The sequence below is a fragment of the Egretta garzetta genome, unplaced genomic scaffold, assembly GCF_000687185.1.
Source record: "Egretta garzetta isolate BGI_Z169 unplaced genomic scaffold, ASM68718v1 scaffold265, whole genome shotgun sequence".
Lineage (NCBI taxonomy): Eukaryota > Metazoa > Chordata > Aves > Pelecaniformes > Ardeidae > Egretta > Egretta garzetta.
In genome coordinates, this window is record NW_009259789.1 from 941,642 (window position 1) to 954,266 (window position 12,625).

General features: G+C 44.2%; 1 protein-coding gene across 3 annotated transcripts in view; it reads left to right on the plus strand.

The window, feature by feature from the left end:
* The window catches only part of ATRN (attractin), a 140,907-nt gene that overhangs the window by 66,249 nt on the left and 62,033 nt on the right, over positions 1-12,625 (plus strand). For 2 of the 3 annotated variants that reach the window (XM_035895064.1, XM_035895066.1), the window contains exons 21-24: positions 775-827; positions 2,882-2,976; positions 3,592-3,670; positions 4,081-4,238. In XM_035895064.1, coding sequence (XP_035750957.1) covers positions 775-827; positions 2,882-2,976; positions 3,592-3,670; positions 4,081-4,238 — 385 coding nt within the window. Of the gene's footprint in view, positions 1-774; positions 828-2,881; positions 2,977-3,591; positions 3,671-4,080; positions 4,239-12,497; positions 12,620-12,625 lie in introns of those variants that run through there. The other variant, XM_035895065.1, reaches the window with a different exon arrangement.

The window sequence follows — 12,625 nt, forward strand, 5'->3', positions numbered from 1 at the left end:
TCCTGCTGACAGTTGACTAACTTCATTGACGGTGCAGCTAGCCGTGCTTCCCCTGGGGGGGATAACATAAACAAAATGATTTCCTGAAGATTTCCCTTTTTTAAGAATGTTTCAACAGGGACTGTCACGCAGAAGGGACGGGGTGAAAAAATCATGCCCCCACCCCCTGGACTAGACATACCACTTTGCTTTATCCTTCACTAGTTTCTGTTTAATGGGTAGATTTTTACTGTCTGTGCACTCTGCCGCTGTTCTGGGGGAGTGTAAATATATCTGAAATAAGACTTTGACATTCAAGCATTTAAATGGAGCAGTTTCAGAGCAACAAATTTGCTGGAGGTTTTTCTGTAATATAGCAGAAATGCTTTTAGTGTAATGTTAGTGGAAATAATTTCATTCCAAATAATTTCATTGCCAGGTTTATTTTTAGTGTTGCTCACGTGAGTTTATAGGACTAGATCCTGGAATAGCTGTAAATGTAAATGGAAACTTGAGGTTTTGACTGTCGTAATCCAGTTCCATGCATTATGAAGAGCTAATAAATACATTCCAAGTGGATGCAAAGGTTAATATCCAGGATTTTATATTTCATTTTTACTGCGTACTAGTTTGACTTGCGGGGATCGTGGAATTTCTTCAGGAGCCCGGTGTAGCTCAGACATGCATCTTTTAATTGTGTACCCTTATCGGCACAGGTGGTGTTTTCTGATTTTTAGTGGCTGGGAATAAACAGAAAAAAAATTCCATTTATTAAAAAATGTGTCTTCTTTTTAGGTGTGAAGTTGAAAATAGATATCAAGGAAATCCACTTAAAGGAACGTGTTACTGTGAGTACTCCTGGGATTTTGTTTGGAGATAAAAAAATGTGTTTGAAGTTTAAAATATCTTATTTAAAACTACTTTTAGTTGCCTCAGCATCTGTTTAAAATACAGGGGATTAAGGGAAGGACTAAAAAAGAGTTTTTGAAAACTTCGGGTTTCACAAAAGTATTGTTTAAAGAGAATGAAAATACTTTTCTAGGTGAGGTCTGTGTGATGATTCCGTCTTTCAGAACAAACTTCTGAATGTTTTTCACCTGACTTTGAAATGAAATCTGGTCTTCTGGCATAGACTCTAAAATATAGACCTAACAAGCCAAAACCAAAGCATGGCTTTAGAATTTTTCAAAGTGCAAAATATTATTGTTTTAAAAATTCTTATCTGTGTTAGAACGGGTAAGGTCTCAAAATTGCCACGTTTTCTCTGAAATGAGCAGTTGGATTCCAGTGCAATTCAAGACGGTACTTTGCCAAGATTCAGATTACTTAATGGAAACTCTCCAGCTTCTATTTGCAAATATTAGCAATCAGCACACTGGCAGGCATGGGTGGATGTAATCTTAAATTACATAACGATGCAAGTCTCAAATAGTTTTTTTGTGCAACACAAATTATCAACGTGCTGTATTTAGCAAATTTGAATTCTGCTTGCCTAGCCAAACAAGGGCACTGATGGCTTCTCGTGACAGTCTCTTTGCAAGGATGAGCTGATTCAGTGCTGCCGATGGCAGGGGTGGTAAAGTGGGCAAAAAGGGGAAAAAGAGAACTTTACAGCTCTTAGGGACAAGCTTGTGCTATGGAGGTGCAGTCTCACTTGGTTTTCTTCCTTGGAAATTTCTGTCTTAGTGGTTCATTAGTTGTGGGTGGATGTCCGAAGGTTGTCTAGCTCGTGCCTGTCCACCAAGGGGTCTCCAGGCGGCAGTAACAGAAAAATAACACTTGGTGTATAGCTTTGTATTTATTATTGCTTGGAATATCTCCTGCATGGGTTTGGGAATATGTACAAGTCATAGTACGGCGTTTTGATAAAATAAAAGGGTACTGAGGCTGGTGGATGTATGCCCAAAACTGGCTGTGCGCTGTCACACACAGAATCCCAGCCTGGCAGGGGTTGGCAGGGCCCTCGGGAGCTCACCCAGTCCCACCCCCTGCCCAAGCAGGCTCACCCAGAGCAGGGGGCACAGGACAGCGTCCAGGCGGGGGTTGAAGATCTCCAGAGAAGGAGACTCCACAGCCCCCCCAAGCAGGCTCACCCAGAGCAGGGGGCACAGGACAGCGTCCAGGCGGGGGTTGAATATCTCCAGAGAAGGAGACTCCACAGCCCCCCCGGGCAGCCTGGGCCAGGGCTCCGGCACCCTCCAAGTCAACAAGTTCTTCCTCCCGTTCAACTGGAACCTCTTCTGCTTCAGTTTGCGCCCATTGCCCCTTGTCCTGGCGCTGGGCACCACTGAGAAGAGTCTGGCTTCGTCTGGCACTGTTGATCAACAGAGAGGTGATACCCCAGCCCTAGGCAGACATGAGCATAGGAGGGCATACAGGCAGGCCAAAAACTGGTCCTGGCATGCCTGGACATGAGGTGACCCAGAGTAGGATGGCAAGGATTAACAAGTAGCTGCTCCATAGAAATCCTCCCTGTACAGTGCACTGAAGTACAGAAACTTGCCATGCATGGAACTTAGTCCCCTCCCAAGTGGGGATTATACGGTCTATTTTATTTTGCCAGTAATCCCATAGCACGTGGAGGTATTGCAGTATGGAAAAAGTAAATGTCTTGGCATGGTTTTTTACAATATATAGGTATGAACGGTCATTTAGATTAAGGCTGAAAGCTATTGCCTGGAAAATGTAAGCAGAATCTTTTTTCCCCTCCAGGCTCAGCTTAAAAAGAGTTTTTAGTCCCTTTTTTCTGGGATCATACGTAGGTTAGAGTCATTTGTAGCAGCGTGGTGACTCCTAGCTGTGCTCTCAGTGCAAGCAACACCTCAGCGACATCGTGCCGTGCTTTGTAGAAATTTGTTTTATTCCAAGACATGGGATAACTTTCTCCATCCATTCCTTACAGACACTCTTCTCATTGACTATCAGTTCACCTTCAGCCTTTCCCAAGAGGATGATCGCTATTACACAGCAATCAACTTTGTAGCAACACCCGAAGAGGTAAATCTTCTACTTTAAACTTCATCCTTTGGGTTTATCTTTGCTGTCTCTTGGCCACGGCGGCAATGAATTGTTACAGTTCTGCCAGTCTCCAGAGGTACTCTCCTAACATGGCACGTATGTCCAGCCCCACAAAGCAACCAGAACTCTTTGAGCGTGGCTTGGCCACGCAGTTTCAAATCCGCATGGTAAAATTTCATACGGAACCACCGTTAATTCTTTACGGTTGTTTGAACAACTGCTGAGCAGCTCTGGTTTTGCTGCTTGTTCGCCCAGTGCCTTGTGTCTCTGTTCTTCCTCTTCTAGGTTATGCACGTGACTTGTTCTGTTCTTTATTAGGCTTTCTTGGGGAGGAGAATACTGCTTTCAGAAAATGTAAATAGTTTTTTGCTTGATGTATTTGCTTCATGTAATTAACAAATTCCAAGATTATGGTTTGTGTTGTTTTTTTTTTTTTCCAGTGAGGATTTGCTAGGAAACGTTAACAAATTCCAAGATTATGGTTTGTGGGTTTTTTTTTTTCCAGTGAGGATTTGCTAGGAAACAGTGCAGTAAAATTCTTATCCTAAAAATGTTGGTTTTTTGTTTTTTGTTTTTTTTTTTTTCCCCTCCAAGCAAAACAGAGACCTGGACATGTTTATCAATGCATCGAAAAACTTCAACCTCAACATTACTTGGTCCACAAGTTTTGCAGGTAAAATGAACATGATCTAAGTTTCGTGGCAGCTTGTTTCAGTTACCGGTTTTCAGCAAATGCAAATTTAATTGGGGAAACTTTTTGGTTTTTAACCTATTTTTTTCTAGAATAGTTTTAAATGTTAGATGGGGGGGGGGGGGGGGGAGGTAAAATATTAAAAAACACTATGTTTTTCTGTCTTAGTAGTGTATTTTGGAAACATCGAAGGTGCAAATTTGATTTTTAGCAGTGCAATATTTTAGCATACAATGATTTTGATAATGCAATCCAGCTTAAAATAATAATATTGTTCAGGTGAATAGTTAATTTGGTAACATTAAAATTCAGGATGCTTCGCCCTTTTTGTTTGCCGCTTGAAGTGTGCATTGAAACATCTTTTCTTGCTACTTTTTATCATTTGAAAACAGCGGGCACACAGGCTGGGGAGGAAATTCCAGTTGTTTCAAGAACCAATATAAAAGAATACAAGGACAGTTTCTCCAACGAGAAATTTGATTTCCGCAACAATCCAAACATCACTTTCTTTGTTTACGTCAGCAATTTTACCTGGCCGATAAAAATACAGGTAGGAGCTGTTAACGTGTGTATAATTATTTCAAAAAACTTTTTGGTTTCTCTCAAGCAGTGTGGCAGTTAGGTGTGCTCTGTGTTGTCCGAGCTGAAGCAGCTCTCGGTGTCATCCTGCAGCAGAGAAAGGGTTTGGTGTTCCTGGTGAAGAGCAAAAAGGTGCGTCGTCTTCTGATGTTGCCTCAGCCCGGTGGATCTAAAAATGGGCTGTGAAATAAAGTGGGGTGCTTGCTTATTAACAGGGCTATGTTCTAATGAGGTCTCTGATTTTAAACGTGTAGATATTGATGTTGAAGAAAACAAAGACTCATATAGCCAAAAACCAAGCCCAGAATGAGAAAAGAGAGGAAATACTCTTAGTGTCTCTTCTTATCGTCTTGTTCTCAAAAGGCACAGCTCAAGGGCCATCCCCCTTTCTCCTTGTGCTGCCCAAGACTGGTGGTACCTGGAGAATAAGATGAAGCTCCTTCTTTCCCTTAATTCACAGCAGTCGGTTAACACGTTGCCTCAGGTGTCAGACTGACTGCGATGATAAGGCTAGTGCTGAAGAAGCAGTGGATGAAGCTTGGTGGATCATGAAAACACTCATAGATCACAGGCTGCAATCACAGAGACTCTGCAGCTGCTGCGGTAGTTAATAATTCAGAGAAACCTTGGCCACCTTCTGGCTCTGGGCTAAGTCACGTATCAACCCGCAGTGTACTCAGAGGGATACGGGAGCCCTTTGAAGGACAAAAGGACTTCTAGGTCTGGAACAGAGATCTCAAACGAAGCTCTGTATATTTGAATTCTGCCTTTTTTAAGGAGACTTGGTCAAATGTGGAAACACGAATTCTTCCATCTTTACCCTTATTCGGCCAATTATTATGTGAAAGCTGACAGCTTCGCGTTAATTTACTTGACATTTCAGACATACCAGTTACACAAACTCACCACTTCCAACAAAGGTAATGCATGCGATAATAGGGAGCAAGGAAATGAGATCCACCTGCAGAGAAGGTCCTTAAGCTGTAGTGACATTTTTCGAGGTGTTTCCTGAACTTTTTAAAAAATATTAGGAATACTTGTCTGCATCACCTTCTGGTAAAGACGGTGGGGTTTAAGTACTCAGGAAACCTTGTCTTGTTGGTTGCAGACTGGTAGATTTGATAGACTTTGGGCTGCATTTCGGTTCTCTTGAATATCACTCACAATATTGGTAATCATTTTCTGGTTGGAGAGTTTTTGCTTTACAAATTGGTAAAGTCTTAGTTCATTATCAAGCCCTAATTTTTAGATAAGGAGGAGTTTGCAAGAGCTGCGATGTAAAACCTTTATGTCGTTGGATACTCAAGCAGCAAGTACTAAGCCTCACTGATTTCATTTAAGATTAGTACTGCTTTTGGCAGAGGAAGTAACATCCTGCGTACAAAGGCGGGCACTTGTGCAATTACTTATTTAAATATTGAGGCTTTTCTTTTATCAAATTGGTAATCACAGGAGTCAGGAAAAAAACCCATCATATTTTATTTAATTTACAGGTTATGTTGGTTGATAGTTTACTTTCCATAATCAGTGCTGGACTGCACCTTACCCTGATTTATTTATTTGCTATTTCTTGATGCAGAACTGTGTTGTAAGGTCTCTGTAGGTGTTTAAGAACAGTGCTGTCTCCCGTCCCTTGAGCTCTCCTGTGTTTACTCCACTCTCTACCCTACCTGTACTTACGGTGATTTTCTGCCAGCTTTTCCTATTGAGCTTAAACGTCCCCTCCATCTTCTTGTTTGGCAGCTGGGTGTCCGTCTTTCCCCCTGGATGAATTTGGACAGGCCATATCCTCTCTCAGCCTTTAGCGTGTGTTTGTTGGCTTAAGCAAGACAAACCCTCATCATCTTATCCCGTGAAAGAGGTTATTCAGGTTCAGTTGCCTCATTTCTTTTTCCTCTGCGCTCGCTTGTACAGTTTTGGTCAGCGATTTATAAGGTCGTGGAGATCAGGTCTCACCGTTGCTCTGCACAGCAGTGTCTCTAGGTTCTTTATGGACCTTCTAGGTCCTTTTATGGCAGTATTTTGCTTTGCTCATTCTCATGGCTACAGCAATTAATAGTCTTTATTCATTTTAATATGGACTAATATACCCTGTTCTTTCACATCCTTGGTTTCCAACTGATGAGCTCCCAGTCTCGATCGTGAACATTCTTCTCAGTCCCTAATAGCATTGTAAAACATTACCCTGCTGCTATTACTGGGCAATATTGCCAGGCCTGAAGATCATCTAATTGTTCTTCTGTGTTGTTCTTTTCCAAATTTTTATTGATGATCCCCTTCAATTTTGTCAGCAGACTGTGCAATTAGGACACTTTTTGGGGGGGGGTCTGTGACATTAATGAAGCTATCAGTCAAAGCCTGTCCAAACACCACCCTTGAACTAACTTCTCTCCCCCTTAACTGCTATGATTCTTGAAATAATCTTCACCATCTTTATCTCCCCCGGGAATTTCCAGTGTATCGAAAGCCATAATGAAATTTGGATTACCTCAGCTGTACGCCCTAGGTCTGTACAGTTCATTATTTCTACAGGTGGAAAATAGCTGGCTGCCGTAGCACAGTTGACCGCTGTCAGCTCTATTGCTTGTTGAACTCGCTTTTTCCTTTACGACTTCAGTTCTTTTATTCAAAACTTGTCCTGAACCTTTGGATACTATTGAGGTCTTGGGAGCATGAATATCTAGATTCTTCCTCCTCGTCTAAACACAAGTTTTAAATTTTCTGTAGTGCCATGCTCGGCTGGTGGATTGCTTCAGCAGCCTTGCTACCAGAGGTGCTATTTCATGAGCCATTTCTTGAGCAGTGCTGGGATGCGTGCTGCCTGCTCTCACTGACTTTGAACACATCGAAACATTTGAGTTTTTTCCTCCACCTTTGTTGTGTATCTTTTTATAACCTCACTCCCATTAGCCGCTTTGCCTTGCCACCTATGCTCAGTGTCCTTGTCCTTAATGAACACTCTAATTTCGTTTTAGGGATATAGCTGATTGGTTTTAATCTCTTGCCTGTCCTCTTCCCTTTCCCTTTCTGGTCTCCTTTACTCGTATGGCTGAAACATCTCTCGCTATTTTGTTTATCGTTTGCTGAGGTCTAGCACAGCTTGACATTTGGCAGTTCTTATTTCATCTCTGTACTACTTGGTGGCTTCTTGCTAATGAATCCTTTCCTCTCCATAACGTGTAGACTCTTTAATTGTTCCTAATGTCCTTTCTGAGGATACAGCTTTCAAATAGTTTTGCATCTTTGACCTGAGAGAAGTACTTCGATGGCTGTTCTCCCATTCCTTATCTCCTTAGTCCACTTGATTTTATTTAATTTCTCATAAAAAGAGTGAACTTTGATTCTCTTACAACACTTACCTGGTTTTATCCTTAATTTAATATGAATTTGCTTGTGTGCACTCAATCCAAGGTAATTTTCTATCATCAGCACTTCTCCAGCTCTGGAGCCCTCAACACAAGAAGGACATGGAAGTGTTGGAGCGGGTCCAGAGGAGGGCCACAAAAATGATCCAGGGGCTGGAGCCCCTCTCCTGTGAGGACAGGCTGAGGGAGTTGGGCTTGTTCAGCCTGGAGAAGAGAAGGCTGCGGGGAGACCTGATTGCGGCCTTTCAGTACCTAAAGGGGGCCTATAGGAAAGAGGGGGAAAATCTTTTTAGTAGGGCCAGCAGTGACAAGACAAGGGGTAATGGTTTTAAACTAAACCAGGGTAGGTTTAGACTAGATATAAGGAAGAAGTTCTTTACAATGAGGGTGGTGAAACACTGGAACAGGTTGCCCAGAGAGGTGGTGGAGGCCCCATCCCTGGAAGCATTCAAGGCCAGGTTGGACGGGTGTCCTTGTTACTTGCCAAAACAAAGTCTAAAATAGCATCAGCTCATATTGGTTGAGAGACCCTTTTTGTGAAGAAGTCTGGCAGCGATATCGCATCCCGGAATGTGTAGTCCTTACGATTTCTATTAGCTTGATCTTCAGTTCATAGGTAAGAAACTGTTTTCCCCAAAATTGATGTTTTTCTGTCATCTTTCTCCGAATTGGTGTTGAATGCCTCAGTCCTCTCTCACTGCAGTAGCAGTTCTTTGTTACTTTGCTACGGCTTTGTCGTCCTTTCCCAGGAAGCCCACCTGCACCTCCTTTCGCTGGAGACCTCATCGTAGCTCAGCATAGCGTTCCTCCCTCCTTTCTCGCAGCGACCCGGCAGCATTGCTTGTTTGAGTGTGACGTGGAACCAGTTTTCTTCTGCATCCTTTAACAACTGTTGGAGACTCACGTCTGTGTTTTGCATTCCTAAATTTGACAAACAGCACGGTCGTCTTCACAGAATCCCAGAGTGGTTGAGGTGGGAAGTGACCTCTGGAGGACATCTGGTCCAACCTCCTGCTCGAACAGGGCCACCTAGAGCAAGTAGCCCAAGACCATGTCCAGGCAGCTTTTGAATATCTCCAAGGATGGAGACTCCACAACCTCCCTGGGCAACCTGTGCCAGCGCTTGGTCACCTTTGCAGTCAAAAAGTGGTTCCTGATGTTCGGAGGGACCCTCCCATGTCTCAGTTTGTGCCCATTGCCCCTTGTCCTGTCCCTGGGCACCACTGGAAAGAGCCTGGCTCCATTCCTTTTGCACCCTCCCTTCAGGTGTTCGTATACCTTGAGATCCACCCTGAGCCTCCTGTGCTCCAGGCCAAACAGTCCCAGCTCTCTCAGCCTTTCCTCAGAGCAGAGATGCTCCGGTCCCTTCATCCTCTTTGTGACCCTTTGCTGGACTTTCCAGTATCTCCATGTCTCTCTTCTACTGGAGAGCCCAGCACTGGACCCAGTGCTCCAGGTGTGGCCTCACCAGTGCTGATTAGATGGGAAAGGATCACCTCCCTGGACCTGCTGGCAATATTTTTTCTAATGCAGCCATTGCATGGTGAGCAAAAATCATTGGCCACCATTGCCGCAAGGGCTCGTTGCTGGCTCATGGTCAGCTTGGTGCCCACCAGGACCCCCAGTTCCCTTCCTGCCGAGCTGCTTCCCAGCTGGGTGGCCCCCAGCACGTACTGGTGCCTGGGTTGTTCCTCCCCAGGGGTAGGACTTTGCACTTCCCCATGTTGAATTTCTCATGAGGTTCCTCTTGGCCCATTTCTGCAGCCTGGTGAGGTCTCTGGATGGCAGCATGACCCTTTGGAATATCGGCCACTCCTCCCAGTTTGGTGTCACTTGCAGACTTGCTGGGGGTACACTCAGACCCATCATCCAGATGATTAATGAAGATGTTAAATAGGTTCAGACCCAATATTGACCCCTGGCGTACACTTCTAGTTATTGGCCTCCAACTAGACTCCATGCCACTGGTCCCCACCCCCTAGGCCCAACCATTTTGCAGTTTTCATTCCGCCTCAATATCATAGAATCATAGAATCATTTGGTTGGAAAAGACCTCCAAGATCATCAAGTCCAACCGTTCCTGTCCACCACTAAACCCTGTGCCTAAGCACCGCGTCTGCCCGGCTGTTAAATCCCCCCAGGGCTGGGGACTCGACCCCTTCCCTGGGCAGCCCCTTCCAGTGCTTGACAACCCTTTCAGGGAAGGAATTGTTCCCCATGGCCAACCTCACCCTGCCCTGGCACAACTTGAGGCCGTTTCCCCTCGTCCCATCGCCCGTTCCCTGGGAGCAGAGACCAACACCTCCTCATTTTAGCCCGTATTTGCTAGGTCCTACTCTCGTGAGAGTTGTCCTGTCTCCTTCACAAAGAGCCTGTAGCCCTATAGATCTGCTTTTGGCTTTGCTTCCAGTCCCATCTCCATCTGGTGTAACTGTGCTGTCAGATTTGACGCCGCACAAAAGCTTTTCCACGCTGGGCGCTCAGACGCTGTGCTTCTCACACCACCCAGGGGTGCTGCTTTACTCTTAACGTTTCTTTTCCCTCCTCACTATCCTGATAATCTTTTTCAGAGCAGTTGATGAGTAGGAGATGGTATTATGAAAAGTAATGGTTCCATAGAGGAAAAACTAGAGAAAAAGCAGTAAAGTATGATTTGCCTCCAGGACTTGCTGTGTCCTTCCAGGTCTTGTGCAATCTTCCATGGTGAATTGAGCTGCCCTCAATTGCCCTTAATTGCAATCTGTGTTCCTACCTGTCCTTTCTGTACCTCTTTCTATTTGCGTTGCCTATTTTTCCCTTTTTTGTAAAGGCCTGGCTCTCTGTAGAGGTTTATCTTCAATAAGATAAAACACAAGATAACTCAAGGTATGGATTTTTTGGACAAAGACCTCCTAGCAGTCAATCCTTGACTGGGGTTCAGTACAAGATTTAAAACAGAGCCCTGGGGTGACTGCTCTTTCAGCACTCATCCCATGCTCCTTTCTTCTCAAGATCAGCTTTTCCTCAGACCTTTCCCATACTCCCTCTCTTTTTCTTTTTTTGAGTGGTCATCCCTTATTTCACTGCATAAAAGTTCCAGTGCAGTTGGGTTTAGTCCTTCAGGGCAAGTTGACTTGTTAATTAAAACTCCGTGTCGCAGGCTGGCCGGGATGCGAACTGGAGACTCTTGGAGACTGCCTCCTACCCTTCTGCCCGTTCCGGTTGTGCTATTAAACTTTTTGCAGCTATAGAACATGTTTCAATTTTCCCGTTGGAAATCAAGAGAGGTTTTAATGTAAGAAGTATGGTGGAGTCAGGGGAACTCTGCTGCTGCCAGACTGCTGGAAAATATTCTCTCCGTGTGCGTGTGCGCGTCACCTCGCCGCTTACGCCTGTGCTTGGTCCATTCCTATGCAGTGCAGCACGTCCGGCTGGTATTTTGGGGTGGGTCTTTTTGGTTTTTTATTGGTTTGAATATCATCGTAAACAGTCACTGTATATACACTCTTATCCTGGCTTATTTTCAGTTTAGATACAGTAGATGTATCTAAAGAGGAGTGTTTGTGTACGCACAAACCCTGGCAATGGAGAACTTCAGAAATACGTGGTCTTTACTGCAGAGCAACTAATCGACCGTCCGCTTTTCTTTTTTAATATTAGCAACTTGATTCTGAAGTCCTTGACTGAAATCTGCCTCTCTTTCCCCTCTCCTTGCCTGTTAAAATCTGGACTTGGAGAATACAAATGCTCTTTTGTGTTAGAGATAGCTGTGTCCCTGCCAATGTTGAATTCTGGCTTTTTTTCCCCTTCTTGCTCCACCTCTGTTCAAAACCACTTCAGTTTGGGGTTGGTTTTTTTTTTTTTTTTAAGTATATTGGTTCAGAATGTCTTTCCCTGCCTGCTTTAATGACTTGAAAAGGTTATTTTGCGAAAGAACTAAAGCTGCAAAATGCAGAAAGCCTTCAAAATACAGCAGTCTGCTGGCTAATGCCTCCTGTCCGAGTGGTTTTGGAGTATGAAAGCTGTGTTGCGGAGTTCACGTAAAGCCTTAGCTTGCCCCGCTTTCTTGAAAACCCAGGTAAGGTCGTGTCGAAACCGTCTGGGTATTTCCATTCTCTCTGCTTCACGGCTCCTCTCTGCTAACAGACTTTGCCTGGCTTGGCCACGGTGACTTTATAAGCGCTGTGCAAACCCCAGCTGTTCACCGTTCTCTCTTTTGCTTGGAAAGCACTGCCCTCAATATTCCTTATCTCCCACTGAACCGAGAGCGCGCCCTTTAGGAAAGGACATTACTGGATGTGTTAGGGTTGGAGTTTCTCTGTAGTCATGTAAATACAATATGATCTCCCCCCCTATTTTTCCTGTTCTCTTTGTTGGAAGTTTGCTTTGCTATCCTTTCAAGATACACCTCGGATTAGAAGAGAACTCTAGAATCCAGATGAGCAGCCGTGCAGTATTACAGTAAGAATCAAGGACGTTCAGTGCAGAAACTTTCAGGGGATTTCTTTTCATGGGGTTGAGTCCAGACAGAAGTCAGCTCACAGTGAAGCTTCAGTTCTGGAGCTGACAAGTGGTTCATGGTCAGAACTCGAAACTCTCTTTGATACTTGTGCAAGTGCAGCAGTTATAGCCGCGATTAAACTAGCACGTGTTTACCTGGAGCAGATTGCAGTGAGCGAGTCCCCCTCCTGAACACACAGGGGGGCAGAATTCGAGTTGCTAATACAGGTAACTTCACCCCTTTTTAATGCCCATAAGCTTTCTGCTCCATTACGATTTATTGTTGACGGTGTTTTCTGCCACTCACTAAATACAAATTTGTGTTCTTGTCTTGTTTCATACCCATGCCGTTGTTTTCATTAACATTCTGTCCTATTTGGTTTTAGATTTTTGTTTCCCAGATTCAGAGCCCTCGCTATGAAGCCTTTTGCATTGATCTCTTCTTCCTGAGTATATGTAAAGACGCCTAGGAGCTGATTAAGGAAAAACCACAGTTTATAATTGTATCATTAAC